The sequence below is a fragment of the Prosopis cineraria genome, unplaced genomic scaffold (assembly GCF_029017545.1).
Source record: "Prosopis cineraria cultivar Desert tree isolate PC_DT_omini unplaced genomic scaffold, ASM2901754v1 PC1910, whole genome shotgun sequence".
Lineage (NCBI taxonomy): Eukaryota > Viridiplantae > Streptophyta > Magnoliopsida > Fabales > Fabaceae > Prosopis > Prosopis cineraria.
Window position 1 is genome coordinate 6391 of NW_026557235.1, and position 19768 is coordinate 26158.

Sequence of the window (19768 nt, forward strand, 5' to 3'; positions counted from 1 at the left end):
GTCTATCGGTAGGACAATGACTATGTCTGGAATATATTGTTCACTTGCCAACCCTTTGGGATATCCTCTTATCTGGATGTATAATTTGTATAATACAGAATAATATCATACAATTATTCAAGTTAAACACCTAATATTTAAGTTAAATTAATTATTTTCAATTTCAATTTATTTTACATTGATAAATTTTTAAAATCATGCACAGATATTCTCATATTTAAATAATCATGTTTTCAGACATGATTAGATAAATGATAATTCAAATTTTAATTTGTTGTGTTATGAAAGAATAATTAACTATTTTTACTGGATCCAACATGTTAGTAAGCATGTACTTTTTTTGGACCAAAAAAAAAAAAGTAAGCATGTATTTTCTTTGAGTATATGATTTCAATTTTTGCATCTGAAGATTTGCTCTCCTCTGATAATGAAAATACTTAATAAAATACCTAAAACCTATATATTTTTATCACAAGAAAAGTAGTATAGAATATATAATAAGCTATTTTTATTAATTTTTTGAATGATCAATGCATATTTTCAAGACACAGAAAACTTCTATGGTTTAAATATTTCTCCCTACAACTTTTTGAGCAGCGTTAACCAAAAAAGCCAACACACACACAAAACTGTGTGGTCCCAAGACTTTCCCAAACATCACAGTGAAGCACGAGTGTATACAAAACAAAACACCATGCCACCTATCCTATATCTATATATATATATATATATATAAACAAATACTAAATAAGATCTCTCCTTTTCTCTCTCTATCTGTCACCCTCCTCTCTCTCTCTAAATATCACACAACACTTGTTCATTGACATTAGAACTCGATTGACTCAATAAGAACTTGACTAACTTAAAGTCTGATTCTTTTCATGAAAATAATGTTAAGCAATTCGGAGTCTAATTTGATTTTAGTATAACCCGACGCCTAACAAAATCGGACTAGTCTAGTAGGATTAGAAGATTGGTCTCAATCTTATTCAGTATCTCACTTTGTTTTTTTATCTTTTTTCATCCATGAGAAGTATCAATTTATTTCAACATAATAAACTTAATTAATATAATAAAATTATTATAGTCATATAAAATTTATTACAACACAACTATAAATCTACAATAATTTCCAACAACAACAACAAAAAATATTTAATTACAACACAAATAATTTAAATTAAACAACCTTTAACATGTCTAAAATATATTACACCAAGTGAAAAATAAATTTTACCAATAAAAGAAGAAGACTAAGAGTGGTCAATGTTAAAATTTTACTAAATATTCATGACTTCACAAGTATAAAATACAAAAAATATTAATTATCATTATAAATCAACTTATTATAATAATAATTAATAAACTAATTATAATTATATTAAATAAATTTACAAAATTAGACCTGACTAAGTGATCTAAACCTTAGATCTCTTGTTCAATTTAATCTAAAAAAAGAATCTGATTTTTTTAGTCCAAAAGACCAATTTTTATTCAGATATGACAGAATGGAATTTGTTTTGGGTTGGATGGGATGGGGTTGGATTGAAAGACTCTAATACCGCCCTACTTCACATGTAACACATTGCTCCTCCAGCCCTTTTTTTTTTTTTTTGTGTAGTTTTTTTCCCCATTTTCTTGCCTGCCTCCTCCTATCCTCTCACAGCCTGTCGAGCCAGAATTATTAAACCCATGATTCTCTGATTCCTTCTTTTTAATTAGAGGTGATAGCTTTCTTGTTTACAAGTAAACAATGGAATGGTATTGACCTGCCAAGAGATTTTCTGCTGTCTCTGAGCTTTCTTTCTCAAACTCCATCATCATCATCATCAGGTGCCCTTCATGCACTTCTTGGAATAATCCGTCCTTGTCTCACTTCTGATTCTTGCACAACCCTCTCAGAGCCCTGTTTTCCCTTCTCTCTCTCTCTCTCTCTCCCTCTCTCCCTCTCTATGTATATATAAGTTTGGTTCTGTTAACAACACTCTGACTTATGGGTAAAAGAACTACCTTGAAAGAGGAAGATGTTCCATGAGCTTCATCTCAGAAACCTGCAATTTTGGTGCTTCTTATTTCAGGTATAGCTTCTTGCAGCCATGAAAGCTTCATGCTGCAATTCTTTCTTGCTTTGTGATATTTATTCGAGCTTTGTTTGAGCTATAAAGTCTTAAAGGTTTAAACTTTATAAGGAACTAGAAGAAGTGGAACATTTTTTTATTTACTATTATTTTTTTGTAAGTATCTGAGGGTAGTTTCTAGGAGTAGGAGCTGGACGCTACTATTTTGGTTATGCCTAACGTCCAGATTCCTTGTTTCTTCTATGTCTGTCCCTGCAAATGTTTGATTACTCTTTTTAACGTTTCAATGCAAATTCTCTTTGTTCCCTCCTCCTTCACTTTTGTATAATCATTCACAGGACAAACCCGTATCATTTCTTTTTTAGCTGAAACAAGGATAATCTAAACACACAAGCCTAATTATGGCTGTTTTTAAGGGATTAAGTTTTCAACTTTCTACAAATTTTATTTCTGGTTTTTAGTTTCTACTTGTGGAAGAAACATACGATTCCCCCTTTTGGTATGAATCTCTGCTAGTTTGGGTCATAATATTCCTGGGATTTGAGTTTTGAGTTTTTATTAGGCTTTAAGATTTTGGTCAACTAAACTTGGTTCTCACGTTTCACATTGTACCTTTCGAGATCATAACCCCTTTGAGTAACATGAAAAACAGAGAAAGGAGAAAAATGTTTGGTTTGGTTTTCTTATCTGCTTCACTTTTTCAAGCGTTTGTACCATAAAAGTGATTTTTTTTTTCAATGGCCGAGGCAAAAAAAAGTGCACGGTTTAAAGTGTGATGATGTTGGGAAAGAACTTAACAAGTCTGCATTTTATTGTTCAGGCATGGGGACCAAAGTTGAATATTCCATAAATCTTCTAGCAGCAACCTCAGTAGACAGCAACAATTTGACTGTGAAGAGTGTGGATGTGTGGGAAAATTCTCAGAACAAAAGGCTGACCAGCAATAAGGGTGACCAAGTTGGAACCAGAAACTTGCAATTTTCCATGGAAAAAATGGTTGACAGAAACAACGTAGAATTCATCAGAAAGACAATGCAGGTGCATGAGGAAATCTTCAAACAACAGGTATCCTTAAAATCATACAGTTATATGGTCAACCAAATGTCTTATCTGGTTTTTCTTTTTTATTGTAAATTTTGAGGCTTTCTTTTCTGTTACCTCTCATGGTGTATATGATTCGCTTCTTTCTTTCATTCTTTACTTTGCCATACTTGAAGCTGCATTGTTTATATGCTTCTGTCAAACATTTGATGCTTTCAACAGCTAGAAATTGTGATTGGATTTGTCTGAGATGGTAGTCTCAATTTGAACTCTCAACCATCTGGACATGACACTCTCTGATAATATGTTTAGTTGTTAATTAATATTTCAAGGTCAGAAAGCACAGGTCCATCATACCTTCTGATTATCATGTCAATAAAAATGCAGGTTGAGGAACTACATAGAGTATACAGAGTGCAAAAGTTGCTGATGGATGATCTAAAGAAGGAAATCAAACAGAAGAAACTATGGAACCCCATAAAGGAAGAAGATATGAGGCAACCTCAACTAACAAAAAATCCAAATTTGGCTACAGATTTGCAAGCTCAGAATTTGAGAGATGATTTATGCTCAAGGGACAAGAGTACTGGAAGCTGCTCTGCCATAGTCACCAAAAGTCCACGAGGCTTTGATCTGGAAATGCCTGCAGCCGAAGAAGGCACATTAACAGGAGAATGTGGGTTGGACGAAGGAGAAGCAGCAGGGCCTAGCTCCTACACTGCAATTCAGAGTGGTTCTGATGAAGAAATAGAATTGGACTTGACACTAAGTATAGGAGGAAGAAGCAAAGAGGTTAAGATGAAGAATAAGAAGAATGCAAAACCTCATGTGCTTGAGTTAACCAGGAAGATGAATTTATGTAGCTCTTTTAAATCAGATAGAGTAGGAGAATGCAGTGACCCCACCACCCCAATGAGCAGCTCTAGTGTCACATTTGAACAGGAAAGAAAGGTCTCACATTGGCTTCTTCATCAAGGTTTAAAGCTTACATAGGAGTTTAAATTTAACTTTAATGGTCTCTTTTTTCTGTCCTTTCTACACTTCATGGACTGCTGATTTTATATGGTTCGTGAATTCTGTTCCCTAGATCACTTCTTATTTTATATGAATAAATGGACTTTGTATATCAGACCACCCATCCTCAGATCCATTTCAGTATATAATTATTAGTTGTGATCAAAGCATTTTTCATTTTCTTCTTCAATCCAGTAAGATATATAATGAAAAGCCAAAGTCCAGTCTTTTTGTTCTCAGAAGACAAGTTAACTTGGCAGAGAACATCAAGATTTGACGCATCTTAAATGAAGATTTCTCAAAAAATGGCTCTCATTGCTATGAACTAAAGAAGAGCTGCAAGAACTTATCCTGATATCCAGGAATTTTACTGTGCAAGTGAAGAGATTGAGATTTGTGATGGTAATATCCACTTTTATTTAAAAGCCACGCAGTCACAAAATGCATAATTTTTTGTTTGGTCTTTAGTTGTTCATTGCCCAGTTTAGTAACAAGAAGACCACTCTGTAGGTATCGTGGCAATCTCTGTGAAGATCATCCTCCACACAAAGTATTTACTTGGTTTTGCAGTGGCTGGTGTATATATTTACGTTTAATTAGCGCTTTGAGTTTAAGGAGTTAAAGAATGTAGTGAATGATGTTATCCAAAAAAAAAAAAAAAAGCAAAAAACAAAAACAAAAGAAAAGAAAGAAAGAAAAGAACGTTGTGAATGATCATTCAAGAGCATTTTTTTTTTTTAAATAGATACTTAACTCCATTAATAACTACCAGCAGGTACAGGGTATCAAAAATAAAAATAAATTTAGAGCTAAACTCTTCCATTATTTTCCATCCCTAAATTATTTAAGAGATGAATGATGATCAAAGAAACAAAAGCTTTTATCTATATTATGTGAGAGCCTAGGGCAAATTGACTATCATGCTAAAGAAAAAAAAATTATTTCTCAAAATACTACATTTTCAAAATTATTTATTAAATTACTACTGACTAAAATTCAGTTTGACAAATGCTGAGTTTTAAAGTTTTTGTATTAACTATGAATAGAGCTTGGCCTCCATCACACAAAGTGTCATATAATATAAAAAAAACACATGTCGGGGAACGTGCCACACCCTCTTTCTTCCCTACTCACACCGCCAATCCCTTTCTTTTTTGGGGAAAGTTATTGCAAAGGGACAAAATATTTGTCACTTGTTTTTAATTTTTAGTATTATGTTCATTTACCATTATCAATAACGTAATTGTCAAATTCAATTTGAAATATGATTTGTGAAAATATAGAAAATTTAATTAGAAGCAATTTTATATTTTGAAACTTATATTTTGGTATTTGGTGCTTCTCAATAATTACTATTTTTAAAATTCTTTATAATAAATATTACCTTTTTCAGGTCTTCAACAATAATTTTCTCTTCTTCTTTTGGTGAACGCAACGACTTCTCCCACCCGTGTGCAAAAGTTACATCCCTTCCGTCATAAGCGCTAGTATCATGTTGATTTAATATAGCATTATTTAGATAAAAAAATATATTTTATATAACATATTAATTTGGTTCTTTAATTTTATAAACTATATTTTTAGTTTTTTAATTCTTATATCGTTCGTTTTAAACGATTATGTTTCATATCAATCATTATTGTTTTAAAAAATTAAACTTAATTTTTAATTCAATGTAAAAATATGTTAGGATAAAACTAATAATGGTAAGATTAAAAGACTAAAAAAATACTTTATAAAGTTAATAGACTAAAATAAAATATTGTATAAAATTAAAAGACTAAATATATACTTTAGCCAAATTTTTAAAAAATACTTCTTAAATAATTATTTATATTGATAAAAAATACGTATATTTTTAAAATTTGAAATTGCCACTGATAAGATGTAAATAAATGTGACTGCATATTTATGTTATTTTTTAATTTATATAATATTTATTTGAATAATTTTTTCAATAATCACACAAAGTTAGATGAATTATTCTTATCATTTACGAAAAATAGGGAGGAAGGAAAATTAGTAGGGAAAACTTTTAAAAATAGAAAAAAAAATTGATTATTTTTAAAATTTTCTCCTCTTAGTTTTTTTTTCTCCTCCTCCATCCAAACCAAGCCTAATGATAATAAAACATTTAGAAACTAATTCTTAAAAATCATAAATATAAGGGAAAGAAATTTTACAAGTTACGTGCATTTTTTAAGACATTTTATATTTTTATCAAAATATTTATAATTATTTGGGTAGAATTTATTTAAAGTTTACTCCCTCTGTTAAAAAATGTAAGGCATTTTTAACCGAATCTCACTCTCAATAAAGTAGTTACCTACTTTCAAACTAATCCTATCTTTTCATATCTACATTTATTAAACACCCTACAATAACTATAAAGTCATTATCAATAGGGATACTTTTAAAAAAAAGTAATGATTACATCTCAAAAGATTAAAAATGTCTTATATTTTTGAAATCCAACTCCTGAACAAATACCTTATATTTTTTAACGGAGGGAGTATATTATAAAAATACATATTTTTTATCTAAATGATACTATATTACATCTACATTATAGTAGTACTTATCATTTACTTCCTCCAATCCAAAATATAAGTAATTTTTAGAAAAAATTTGCATACCAATAAAGTTTTTATTTTCATAAAAATATATATATTTTTTATCTTTGGTTCTAATTACCAATATACTTAATAATAAGTGAGAGATAACTTTACACAAAAATTTAGGTTAATAAATATAATGGGTAAAATAAAAAAAATTACATGAACTAAGTTGCACATATTTTAAATCAACATTAGTTAAAAAAATAAATATATTTTGGATTAAAAAATATGAGAAAAAGGAGAATTTTTCATAACTTTTGTACATGGGATTGGGGAAGTCATTGTGTTAACGGGGAACCCAAAAAAAAAAAAAGGATACGTGGTGTGAGTTGGGAGAGAAAGACTATACCAGATTATCTCTGACATGTTTTTTCATTATGCGGAACTTCGTGTGACAGAAGCCAAGTTGTATTCATAACTAACACATATCTATCAAACTGAATTTTAATATGTAGTATTTTACTAAATACTTTTGAAAGTATATTATATTGGAAAATAATTTTTTTTTATAGTATGATAGTCCATTTGTTGAGAACTTAGCTAAAAAGTAGCATTTCTACTTTGTTTACCATCAATATGATTAAAACTAATGTTGTTTTCTTTATAAAGAAAGGCTCTAATTTCTTCAACCAAGACTCAGATAATTATAAATCATAGTTGAGCAAAATTCATGGCTTCAAAGCTCATTCAGGACAGTGTTAATAAGGAAAGAATACATACTATGAACATGATGATGTAATTTAAAAGGGAAAAACATATATATATATATATATATATATTTTTAATTTAGAGGTAAAAAAGATGATGCTAGAAAGGTACGAGGGAAATAGTTGGAGAAGAAATGGAGGTAAGGAGGGGACAAAAGCTGAGAGAAGAAAGCAAATAGTTAAAATTGTTGGTGACAACAGCCATGTCACCATGTCATATTTCCTCTCTGCACCCAACCCTTGATGTGATTCTCTTGCTTGCTTTATTCCTCCAAGTTTACCAAGCAAAGTCAATTTTGCAGTGCATACATGTTACATATACGTACACGTACGTACGTACGTACACACACACATAAATTACTTTTAAATTATAGATGGGGGCAAAATCCTGATAATTGATATTGATCGATAAGGGGGAAAAAAAACAAGGAAAATCAAGACGCATTCATGAGTCCATAATTAAGATCAGGCCCATAATGGCTGTGCACTCTGAACATGGTTTATAATTGTATATGTTGGCCGGTAGTCTGAAATATTACCTGCGAGTATTAGTCTATGTAAGTATTTGCTCGTCTAGCTAAAAATATGATCGTAAATTACCTCTCAATCTGACATAAGCTTTTTTTTTTTTTAAATATCTTCGAATACTCCAAATACTGGCTGCAACATATCTTAAAATATAGAAAAAATAATAATTTTAGACCCTATACTTTGTTTGAGTTTTACTATAGATCTTTATATTTTTTGTGTGTTATAGTAGGTTTCTATAACTTTAGTTTTTGGTATTTTAAGTTCCAATAATACCACTTATGGAGGGACTTATAATATTAAAAAATAAAACTATAAAGACCTAAAATACCAAAAATAGAGATTTATAGTAAAATTTGGACTAAAGGCAAGGATTTAAAGTTATATTTTTTATATACATATTAACTTTCTTGGTCCATGCATTCATATTGTCTTTAAAATTCAATCCTAGATCATGTGCAAAGAATGGATTTTTAATTATGGGATATATATATATATATACACAATATAATTTGTTTTAATTATATATACATTATTTACAAAGTAATTTGAGTTACAAGAAATTCAAAAGACTAATCCCAGAACATAGACTAAGAATAAAGGCTTGTTGGTTTAATATTTCATCTTCACTTCTGTCATACAAATTTTAATGGACAAGTAAAATGAAACTCATTGCTGCCCATACTATTGAGTGCAATTTAATTATTAAATCATCACTCGAAGTTAGGGGGAAAAAGAACGCTGTCAAATTAAAGAACCAAAATATATGATATCTTATTTCTTAATAACCAAGGTCTTCACACTTGAACAGATGAAGAATGGTGATTATTACAAAATACACCACAGAAAAAACCCAATAAAAAATAGAAAATAATATCGATGAGAGCGATCGAACACGATCATGATCGATGTTATCTTCAACTTCTAGTTGATTCTAGTGCAATCAACCCTAATTTCACCATCATTCCCAGTTTTAACATGAACCCTTCCCAACTTGGTAATAGCAGAAACAAAAGCAGAATTGAAAGCAGCTTCACTAGAAGCAAACAAATTAACAGTGGCCTTAGACCTATTATCAGTGAAGAGAACTTGATCAGAAGTGAACAGACCCATGCCATTCTGGAGATTCTTGAAGTACTGGTTATCAAACTTCTGGGGAGTAACAGGGTCCATGTTGATGGCGATCCTAGGATCAACCTTCAAGGGACACATGTTTCTGAGTTGAAAAGCGTACTGAAGATTCAAGGACGGGTCGATTCTGCTTCTGGGGCTGAAGTTGTAGATCCTGTTGGAGAAGCGATTGCAGTGAGAAAACCCTATCGTGTGTGCTCCTGATAAGGCGATGAGATCGGTCTGAGAGAGGCCATGCATGGAGAAGAGAGAGTTAAGCTGATTCAAATTGTGGAATGGCTGAGGAAGACGACGTTGAACACTGGCTATGGTGGATATTCTGCCATCGCGCCTTCCCAGTTCTACTTCATAGAAAGGTCCACCTGCCTGCATTATTAATTTATTATATATATTCCCTGATTGATTAACAATTAATTATTAATGTACAGAACTAATTGATTTCATAACAATATCAATGCCTAAGATCCAAGTTTTTATGTATGAAACCACGTATCGTCCGCTTTTATGTGTGTTTAAGATGAAATATATATACATATATATATACATGTATGTGGATATTCTGCTCTCATGCTTTTCTCTCACATCCTTTGAAAAGAGGAGAATGACAGTTAGGTCTTAAAAATTGAATTAATGATAAGTAAGTCCCAAATAATTTTAAAAAACAATTTATAAATACTGTTCTTACAAAGGGGAATTCCAATTATAATTTAATAGTTGCATTTGAAATTAAATGCTTTATTTGCAATTGAAATTCCTAAAATTCTAATTAATTATTTGAATTGATGTTTTTAATTCATTTTTCAAAATATTTTATCATGAACCTAAATATCATTAATTCATTATTTTATGACTTGATTATCATTCTCCCTTTAAAAGACCCTATTTATTACTCCCTTTAGACCACAATATAAGGATAATGCATTGGTAACTAAGTACTTCATAGTTCTTGAAAAAAAAAAAAAGTAGGTAGATAGAACCTTAGTAATAAAATTGTACATCATTTCAATTATACATCTTCATTAAATACTCTTTATAAGTACCTTAATAATGATCACAATTGAAATTTCAATACATCATTTTTCATAAAAAGAGTAATAAATAAAGTGGGGATATAATTAAAATAACAATTATAAAAATTATCCAAATACCCTATACTGTAGATTTGGAGTGAGCATCTCTCTCAATTTATTTTTGAAATTTCAAACTTTTTGTTCATGTGACAGCAACTCGTGAGAGCAAGAGCACAAATATTCAAACTTATTATTCCTTTACAGATTTGGTATACGAAATGGTCATTTAATTGCCGGGTAAGTTGACATGCGTTGGCACATGATGAAAGGATAAATATTGGTTCACTTTATGATGATGATGATGATGATAATAATAATTAACTATGAGGATAATGCATCCAGATGTGAAAAAGAAGGAGGAGGCAGTCAGACAAACCAACTGATCACGGAAGTGGCTATAGTAATTAAATTAAAAAATGAACCTAAAGTCCTAAAGTTCATAGCTATGGGGATCGGATTAAAGTAAAACACATATTCGAGATCTAGAGAGAGAGAGAGTACCAAGTTGACGACATCCCTAGTAGCGAGCGCGAGAATGTCAGCACAAGAGACCTTGTTGCGGCACTGTGGATCACTGTCAACGGCGGCTTTGGCTTTCACCACCGTGTCGAAGCCATCTCCGGCAAGTGACACATCATCTGGATGATCCTTCTCTGCGTTCTTATGCCCCAGTATCACCGATGCGTCGCATCCCTGTATATATATTTATATATATAGTCATCCAATAAGCTGATCGATCGCAACAGCTATATATATATATATAGCTAGGTTAAGAGATGGAAACATATATATATATATAACAGACCCGGACGAAGCAGTCGTGGAAGAAGAGTCTGAGAGTGGCGGGAGCAGTAACGAAGGTCTGCTGGAACTTGCGTGAAACAGCAGAACGAACAGATTTTTCAAGATTAGGGCATGTTTTGCTGTAGAAGCCCTTTCTCAGCTGAGCTGAACAGCTTCCACATGTGAGCAGCACGAGCAAGGACATCACCACTACTAACCTATGACCTTCCATAGCAGCTTTGGCTACGCTGTATAATGTTGATGATGATCGATGCTTCATCAGTATTGCGTGTGCCCTCTATTTATACTTCCAGTACAGGTGATATGTCATGACAAATTCATTATATTCAAGAGTCAAAACTCAACAAGTGGAGATGATTGAGGAACTTTATTATATATATATATATATATATATTTTCAAAGTCTGCTGCTGTACAGTACAGGGACAGTCTGGCTCTCTCGTGAGTGTATAAGATGAGGTTGATACAAGCGACGATAAGGGAAATTTACTTAATTTTCCCCACTCTTTCGTTTGAGTAATAAGGAATATCCTTCACTTGAACAAGATATGGCAGACAAATGATATATTCCTCCCAATAATCACGTTTATTTCAGATCCGTGAAAATGTATCCAACTTTTAACAACTTGTTCAAGGAAGGGATTTCGGTGAGAGTCTCGATTCAATCAAATGGTACTTGTCAAAGATGATGGCACAAGTTACAAAGAGAATGTCAAAATCACAAGTTACAAAAATGATTGCAAAGAAATGGTTCAATTACATTCACATAAAAATGCCCTATAACTTACGTTTCTTTATTTATTTCTGGTCAAGTATAAATTCGAACAACATTTATGAAATCCCACAACTAAAGATTAGAAGATTTGAGACACCTGTAAAATCCAGATCACATCTGTTAAGGTAATTTTATCTAACGCTTAATCAATGGCTCACATTCTACTTACGTTTGTTAAAGAAATAGGAAAATTAGTTGCGTAAAGCATTTAGCATGCGTTGAGAATAAGGCAAATGTTGGTGGCTGATTGGGCCGCCTTCCAATGGGCTAGTGGGGCCTACTTACAGGATCATCACATGGATAAGAGAGTTTATATATAATTAAACTCAATCATTCCGCGATTGGTTCTTCTGGTATAATTAATTATATTACGTTTTGTCATCTCCTATATTAAACTTTTGCTGGTCTTGTGAACAATTTTTATCTTGATTTGTTTTCGGTTTATAGACTGATCCAGTTTAAATTTAACTTCTTCGATGAAAGTTAACACTACTGATCATCATTAGAGGCGACAATTCCAGACTTAATTAGCTAGCCAGCTACCTAATAAGTTTATTTCTTTTTTGTAAATTATATTTAACATTATTATAACTGTTAATAATGATTCCAAAGTCAAAAATTATATATGTTGAAATATTCCACTCAAGTGACAATTCTTATACGTTGATTTACTAACAGTAGTCCCACGTTAAATTTTCTATAAATTATATGTAAAAGGAGTCGTGATAATATAAATATACAATGTTATTAGTAATTGAATAAGATAATAATATAATATACGAGGTGGCATGCACGCATACACACACGCAGGCACATCGTTGAATTGAAAAGGAAAAAAAAAATCATATATGTTAAATTCATTCTACTTGATCATGACAAGTTGATATGTTAATTCAGGCAGCGTCAGTACTGCATTAATTTTTATATGATAATGAAAAACAAGATAATAGTGATAATATATTATAAATTAATACAAATTGAAGAAATATTGAATTATTAATGAATGCAAATACGAAGTGCGCACGTAGTTGAGTTGACATTCTAATTAATCATTCTGATTATCGGACATGATGGGATATAACATAAAATTAACTCAATTTTGTGCCTGTTTGGATACCCATTGAGAATCAATTTTGGAATTAAAATTATGGTTTTGTAAAAGTTTATTCAAACACCCTCATTTTACAAAATTTCATTTGATTTGGAAAATTTTATTTTAGAGAAGCTGAAATTTCTTCCATTTGCAAAACTCTATTTGACTCCTTTTCTTTATATCATTTATTTACACATTTAAAATTAATTCTCAAGAAATCATTCAAACATATTCAATTTATCAAAATTAATTTCTAAAAATTTATCCAAACATCATCATGTTCTAATAATCAATTTTTTCTATAATTAATTTTTTTAATTGAAATCCAAACACACCTTTTATAAGATTTGCAAATTCAATGGCATGTGAGCAGGTGGCAATTAATAACTATTTGCCACTGTTCTTTCAGGCCCTCCACATGAAAAACACTACAGGTGTGTGTTTAGTTTTCAGAGTTAGATAAAAAATCAGTTGTCAAAAGTGCATTTGTTAAAAATTAATTTGTCAAAACTCCATACATATAAAGTTCATTTACATTTAGATATTGCTTTCTTCTAGTTTTATTCATTAGATTAAGAGAAGAGATTTTTTTTTACTTGTCCTATTCATGATAAATTCATTTACACCATGTGATTTGTATATTATATTATTTAATAAAATTATACCAGTCTAATCAAATAAAATTTTATGTATAATAATTTTTAATAGTGACTCTTTGATTTCCTTTTCAAATGGGAAAAGTTGTATCCAAGTATAAACTATATATACAAATGTTAAGTATATACTCTCTCCGTTCAAAAATATAAATTATTTTTTGAAAGGTTGAGTGTTTAAAAAATATGAGATATTTTGAGTTTTTTAAAGTGTAATTATTATTATTTTTTCAAAGTGCTCATACTGAATAAATTACTTTATTTTTTTAGGGTAGAATACTTTATTAAATATGGATGAATATAGAAAGATAGAGTTAGTTTAAAAATAAGTAACTATTTTATTGGGAGGTGATATTCAGTTAAAAATACCTTATATTTTTTAAGGGAGGAAATACATAGAAATGAATGAACATAATTATATTATTTTCCCTAAGAAACCGACATTATTAAAAGTAATCACACCAAAAATATAACAAATGTAAAAAACGACGCTATTTTGTAATTAGTTTCCCCATTTTTTCTTAAGATATAACGTTATTTCAGAGCTCATATATTGCTTTTTCTTCTTTCACAAAAACTATTTATGTTAAAATTCAAGTGGCTTATGGTATTGAAAATATAGCAACGCTATATATTGGTGTGATATTAGATCGAAGTTCACTTTCTCTAAGTCTGTTATTGCCGCCTTCCATACAAAAACATGGGTAATTTCTTGGGACTAATGTAATGAACATACTCTCTCTAAACCAAAATATAAGATATTGATATCTAATTCAAATTTAAAAAAAATTTAGTTAAAATATTAATTTCTTAAAAAATTACACCTTTTTTATTTTACCCTCATTAAATATTTTATATATGTGCTTTGATAATAATAATTAAAATTTTAATAGATCATTTTTTTAAAAAGAATAATAAATGATGTAGGGGTATGGTCAGAAAAATAATTATAAAAGTTATCTAGTGCCCTATATTTTGGACCGAACAAAGCTTTTAAAAGATGCCCTATATTGTGATCAGAATGAAGTATACTATGCTCTCCTTGTTTTTAAATATAAGATACTTCTTCCGTTCAAAAATGTAAGGCATTTTTAAGAAAAGTTCAACTCAAATAAAGTGATTATCTACTTTCAAACTAATTCTGTCTTTTCATATTTGGCAATTTAAAAAAAAAAAGACAGTGATTATATTTCGAAAGACTAAAAATGCATTATATTTTTAAACATCTAACTCCTCAAAAAATGTCTTACATTTTTGAACGGAGGGAGTGATTTCAACAAACTCACATGGTTTAAGAAGTAATTATATTTGGAATTGAAATGTTTTCACTTTAATATTTACCTTTTTCTCTAATTGAATGATATATTATTCATTTATGAGGGACAATTTAAAAAAATAATTAATATTTGAGAGAATGACAGATAGGTCCTTAATAAATATTTTTGAAAAATGAATTATAAATATTAATTTAAATAGTTACAAATAAAATTCTTATTATAATCGAAGAGTTATTTAATACTATAATACTTATTTATAATTAAAACATCTGAATTTATAATTATTTAGATTGATATTTTTAATTTATTTTTTAAAAAATTATTAAAAACTTAATTATTATTAATTTAATGTGTTGGAACTTAACTGTTATTCACTGTTAATGTTTCTTAGAATTTGTACCTTTGTTTATGACACAAAACAATACAACAATAAAATATAGGGTACGTTCTCTCATACTTGAAAATGACAGGAATATTAATCAGCTATCCACTTAATTTCTTGTAAGATACGAAACAGAATTAAGAGGGAAAAGTGACTTTTAAGTTATAATTTATAAAATGAGATAATACACATTTTATCCCTTATGTTTGCATGAATTATCAGGTTGGTCCCTTATATTTAATTTTTGCCAAGTCAGTCCTTAATGTTTTATTCCGTTATCATGTTAATCATCAAAATTTTGAAACACAAATTAGTCCTCAATATATGCTGACATGTAAATTATATTACTAATATGGAAGATACACTTTGATAAATGAGTACACATTAATTTTTGTTACATTCTTATTTTTAATTTCTATTTTTCCTTCTAATTAGACTAATTAGGGCATTTTATAAAAGGTCGAGAAAGACAACACGTACGGCAAAACAATATTCAATGAAGCACAATCACGAAGTAGTATGGACAGAGGAAGTTATGAGGCAGTGTTGACGGTCTGGGAAAGACGTTATTTTGCAGATGTTTTATCTGGATCCTCGATCTGTATATGTGAAGCAACTATAATGTCCTTTAGTTTATTGTGGTGTGTGTTGTGTGTGTGTGTGTGTGTGTGAGAAACATTTGCATATGCAGGAAGGTAAATATGCATTTAATTATATAAATTTCATCCTTCTATGTCTCAGTTGAATCCAAGAATGAATCAGAATCTAGACGACTCATTTGAAGATTGATCAAGGGCTAGCCTGATGCTGCCTTGCAATTGGCGAAGAGAGGCGACGGTGAGAGTTTTCAAGTTTTTCTTCCTTCGATTGTGCCCTACCAGATTGATGAAATAGAAGGAGATGTACGCTGTGTTAGTGTGTTTGGTTTGAATAATTTAATTTCTTAATTCTTAATATGTTTTTTTACCTTATCCATGTCAGCACATATGTCTTTTATTAATCCAGATGGCTGTCATGTCATAATTCTGTTAGTCATATCATCATAGTTTAATAGTGTTAGTTTCTTTTCATTCAAGATTAAGAACTCCATCAATATTTTTATGAAACGTAAAGATTGAAATGATAAAAATTAAATATAAAGGATTAAATTGATCATTCAGGCAAACATAAAGGATTAAAATTTGTATTATCCCTTATAAAAACAAAAAAAATTGATGAGAGCAATTCTTATCGGCGCAAAAGTCGGGTTTTCCAAGTAGAGAACAAAAGGTGACCCAAATTTTCAGAACTTGAATAGTGTGAAATTATATATTTTTGGATTTAATTAATTAATCGCCTTGTGAGTGGAGGAAGGATGTTGTAGTATCACCAACCAACTTTATCATCAATAAATAAATCAATGGGTGGGGAGACCTCATATAATTTATTAGAAAAAATTGTACAGTTTGGGAACTGTCATGTTTTTTTCAAAAAAATAAAAAATATAACTATTGATGTCTATATTTTTAGCTATATGTTTTGGTATTACTTCTTATAATTTTTTTTTCACTATTTCAAATCCTTTAAGTTTTATCAGTCTACATGTTAATCTTTATTTTTTAAACATAATTATAAAGACTTAACAGAGACTAGCATACACCTTAATTCGGCCCAAAAAAAAAAAGACAGTGACTAACATATACTCTCTCATTAAAAAATTTAAAGTATTTTTTTGAGAAATTTCTCAAAAGTACAAGGTATTTTTAATGTTTTAAAATGTAATTAATATTTTTTTTTCAAAAGTGCTCATGATAAATAAATTATTTTCTATATATTTTAAAGTGAAAATCCTGTTAAATAAAGATAAATATACAAAGATTATGTTAATTTAAAAATAGTCAACTATTTTATTAGGATAAAATTTGGTTAAAAATGTTTATATTTTTTAAAGAACGGAATACAAAATTCTGTTACTTTTTGTGATAACTTGCTAAAATTATAAGTTGTGAAAAAAATGAGTAGAATGCGGGGAAGAAAAAAGAAGACCTTTAAACGTGTAATAGAAGCGGTTTCAAAGAGAAGAAGACAGGACAATTAGGGTAGATAGACAAAAAGGTTAGTGGCCATTTTATTTACCTATTGGCCAACATATCATAATTTTATTGATTGTACACATTGATATATTTAACTCTTTGAATGATAATGAAAATTAACATTACAGATAAATGAACAAATTTAAGGAATTCTTTTCTACCAAAAAGAAAATTTAAGGAACTTGAAGAAATAAAATATATATGTTATTTAGAATATTCTTCAAATATTTTATCATTATTGTATATATATCTCAATCATTATTAGGAGATATTATTATAAAATTATTAATCGTTATTAGGTTGTCTTTTTTTTGATATATATATTTTACCTTTCAGCTCAATAATAGATAAAATATTTTTTCATATTTCTCTTGCTTTTTTCATGGTACTAAAGCCGTATTTTTTCTACTCCTTCTTTTAGCACTGCATCTCCATCATCTACTCATTTCATCCCTGACACTGTACTTGGCTGCTCTTTTTTTTTCTCTTGGTTTTGGAATTTAATTCTTCCTTCAGCTTTCACATCTCCAGTAGGACCCGCTATACCTTTTCTCTTTGGCTTTTCTATCTTGCTTTCACGTTCTGTTCCTTTCTTTGGGTTTCTTTTCTTTTTTTTTTTCCTTCCCCTTAAAATAGCATCTATTTTGTCTTCTTCCTTATTGAATTTTTGAAACTTCTCTCTCTAATTAAGCCAATATATGTGGACTATTTTATTTTGAGATTCTTGCTTCACCATAAATTCTTATTTAATCACCATCTCCTCTTAGTCTTTCGTATTTATTATTTTTTTACCCCTTATTCTTTAATGGAAAAATCTGAGATTGCTCAACATATTTTTGTTTTGTTGACTAGTCCTAACTATCGCTTATGGATGGAAAGTATACGTGATTTTTTAAAAGACATGAAACTTTGGTAATATATTACTGGAGATGTCTCATTTTCTATTAGATCCTTTTTTGAAGATGACCAAAAATTTACTAATCGGTTGGATGATTGGGATAGTAAAAATAATCAAATCATAACATGGTTTCGGAATACTTCTATCGTTAGTATTTATCAGTAGTTTGGGTGCTTCGAAACTGCTAAGGAGGTATGGGATCATCTTGCTAGTCGGTATACCTCTTTTGATTTGTCCAATCAATACCAACTGCAGAAGGACTTGGCTATTCTCAAAATGGAGAAAGGTCAACTATTGCTTGAGTTTCTTTCTAAAATGGAGGCTATTTGGGACCAACTAGCCTATTCTGAGTCTACTTTTAAAAATGATGAGGATGCTAAAGTTTTCTTCAAGTGGCGAGATCTACTTCGTCTTATACAATTCTTGATGGCTCTTACTGATGATTTTGAGCCCGTTCATGCCTCTCTACTCCACCAAAGCCCACTTCCAATTCTTGAGGATGCTCTTCCTCATCTCTGTTCCGAGGAAACTCATTTGGGTCTTCTCCAACGATCCCTTGACATGGCTTTCGCTGCTCTTGAAAGGAATTCTAAGCTTTGTCGTCACTACCCTCAATCAACTCATACTTTTGATCAGTGTCCATATATTGAATACAAAACTTGATAGAAGGGACATATTGCTGCAAATTGTCCTCCTTTGACTTGTCGTTATTGTAAGAAGTGTGGGCATCTCATTGATCAGTGCCCCACTTGACCTCCTAAAAACCTGATCAAAGGAGATCATTCAAGTCTGGTTCCTCATCATCCAAGCCTGCTCTATCTGTTACTAATGAGCCACCTATTACTGCTGCTTCTACTTTGGGATCCTCTACTATTGAACTTGAGTCTTTACTCACAAGCTTATCTCTAACTCTTCTAGTCCACCTGCTACTTAGCCACACCTTCAGGTACACCTTCTTAGTATTTTGATTTTACCTGTTATAATCATATGACCAGTCAGAAACACTTCTTCTCCTCCATGTCACCTAATCCTACTATTCACCCTATATATACTGCTGATAACTCCCAAATGCCTATTAGTCATATTGGTACTGTTTCCTTGCCATCTCTGCCCATTCATGATAATTGGTCCCTAACATTAGTTTTAATCTCCTATCTATCAGATAATTAGTTGATATGGGCTATAATGTTTTATTTAACAAATGTGGTTGTGTTGTTTTTAATTCTCAGACAAGACAGGTTATCGGGACTAGGCGTAAGGTTGGTCGAATGTTTGAACTCAATTCTTTACATCTTCCTGAAATCACTTCTTCTAGATTGTGTGTTCCCTCTACTTCTACTTCCTTTGAATTATGGCATCGTCGTCTGGCTCATCCTTCTTTAACTACTTTGCATCCTTTACTTTCTACTAGTCTTTTAAGACATGTTGATGTGAGACTCTTGACATTGTATCTCCTGTCCAAACTACTAAACAACCTGCTTTATCATTTAATAAAAATGACTTTATTGCTAATGAGTCTTTGATTTAGTTCATTCTGATATTTAGGGCCAGCATCCACTCCCTTTATGGGAGGCTCACGATATTTTGTGATTTTTTAATAACATGATTATCACAAGAAGTGATGATAC

General features: G+C 30.4%; 2 protein-coding genes across 2 annotated transcripts; one reads left to right on the plus strand and one right to left on the minus strand.

Annotated features, from left to right (window-relative positions):
* Positions 1–1642: 1642 nt before the first annotated feature.
* LOC129301131 (uncharacterized) lies at positions 1643–4248 on the plus strand. The gene is made up of 3 exons (XM_054939701.1): positions 1643–2078; positions 2899–3143; positions 3507–4248. The coding sequence occupies exons 2-3, from the start codon at positions 2901–2903 to the stop codon at positions 4110–4112; spliced, it is 849 nt and encodes a 282-aa protein (XP_054795676.1). The 5' UTR covers positions 1643–2078; positions 2899–2900; the 3' UTR covers positions 4113–4248.
* Positions 4249–8735: 4487 nt separating this feature from the next.
* LOC129301130 (peroxidase 16-like) lies at positions 8736–11267 on the minus strand. Its single transcript, XM_054939700.1, has 3 exons — positions 10993–11267; positions 10689–10880; positions 8736–9483 (listed from the first exon to the last, which is right to left on the minus strand). Exons 1-3 carry the CDS (start codon positions 11248–11250, stop codon positions 8911–8913), a joined length of 1023 nt encoding a protein of 340 aa, XP_054795675.1. The 5' UTR covers positions 11251–11267; the 3' UTR covers positions 8736–8910.
* Between the last annotated feature and the right edge of the window lie 8501 nt (positions 11268–19768).

Bases quoted from the DNA above. Each gene is read 5' to 3' on its own strand.
- LOC129301130 (XM_054939700.1), bottom strand. From the start codon at position 11,250: ATGAAGCATCGATCATCATCAACATTATACAGCGTAGCCAAAGCTGCT. The intron at 10,881-10,992 runs GTCTGTTATATA...ATATATATACAG, and splicing joins TCCACGACTGCTTCGTCCGG to GGATGCGACGCATCGGTGAT. The intron at 9,484-10,688 runs GTACTCTCTCTC...TTAATAATGCAG, and splicing joins CTAGGGATGTCGTCAACTTG to GCAGGTGGACCTTTCTATGA.
- LOC129301131 (XM_054939701.1), top strand. From the start codon at position 2,901: ATGGGGACCAAAGTTGAATATTCCATAAATCTTCTAGCAGCAACCTCA. The intron at 3,144-3,506 runs GTATCCTTAAAA...ATAAAAATGCAG, and splicing joins AGGAAATCTTCAAACAACAG to GTTGAGGAACTACATAGAGT.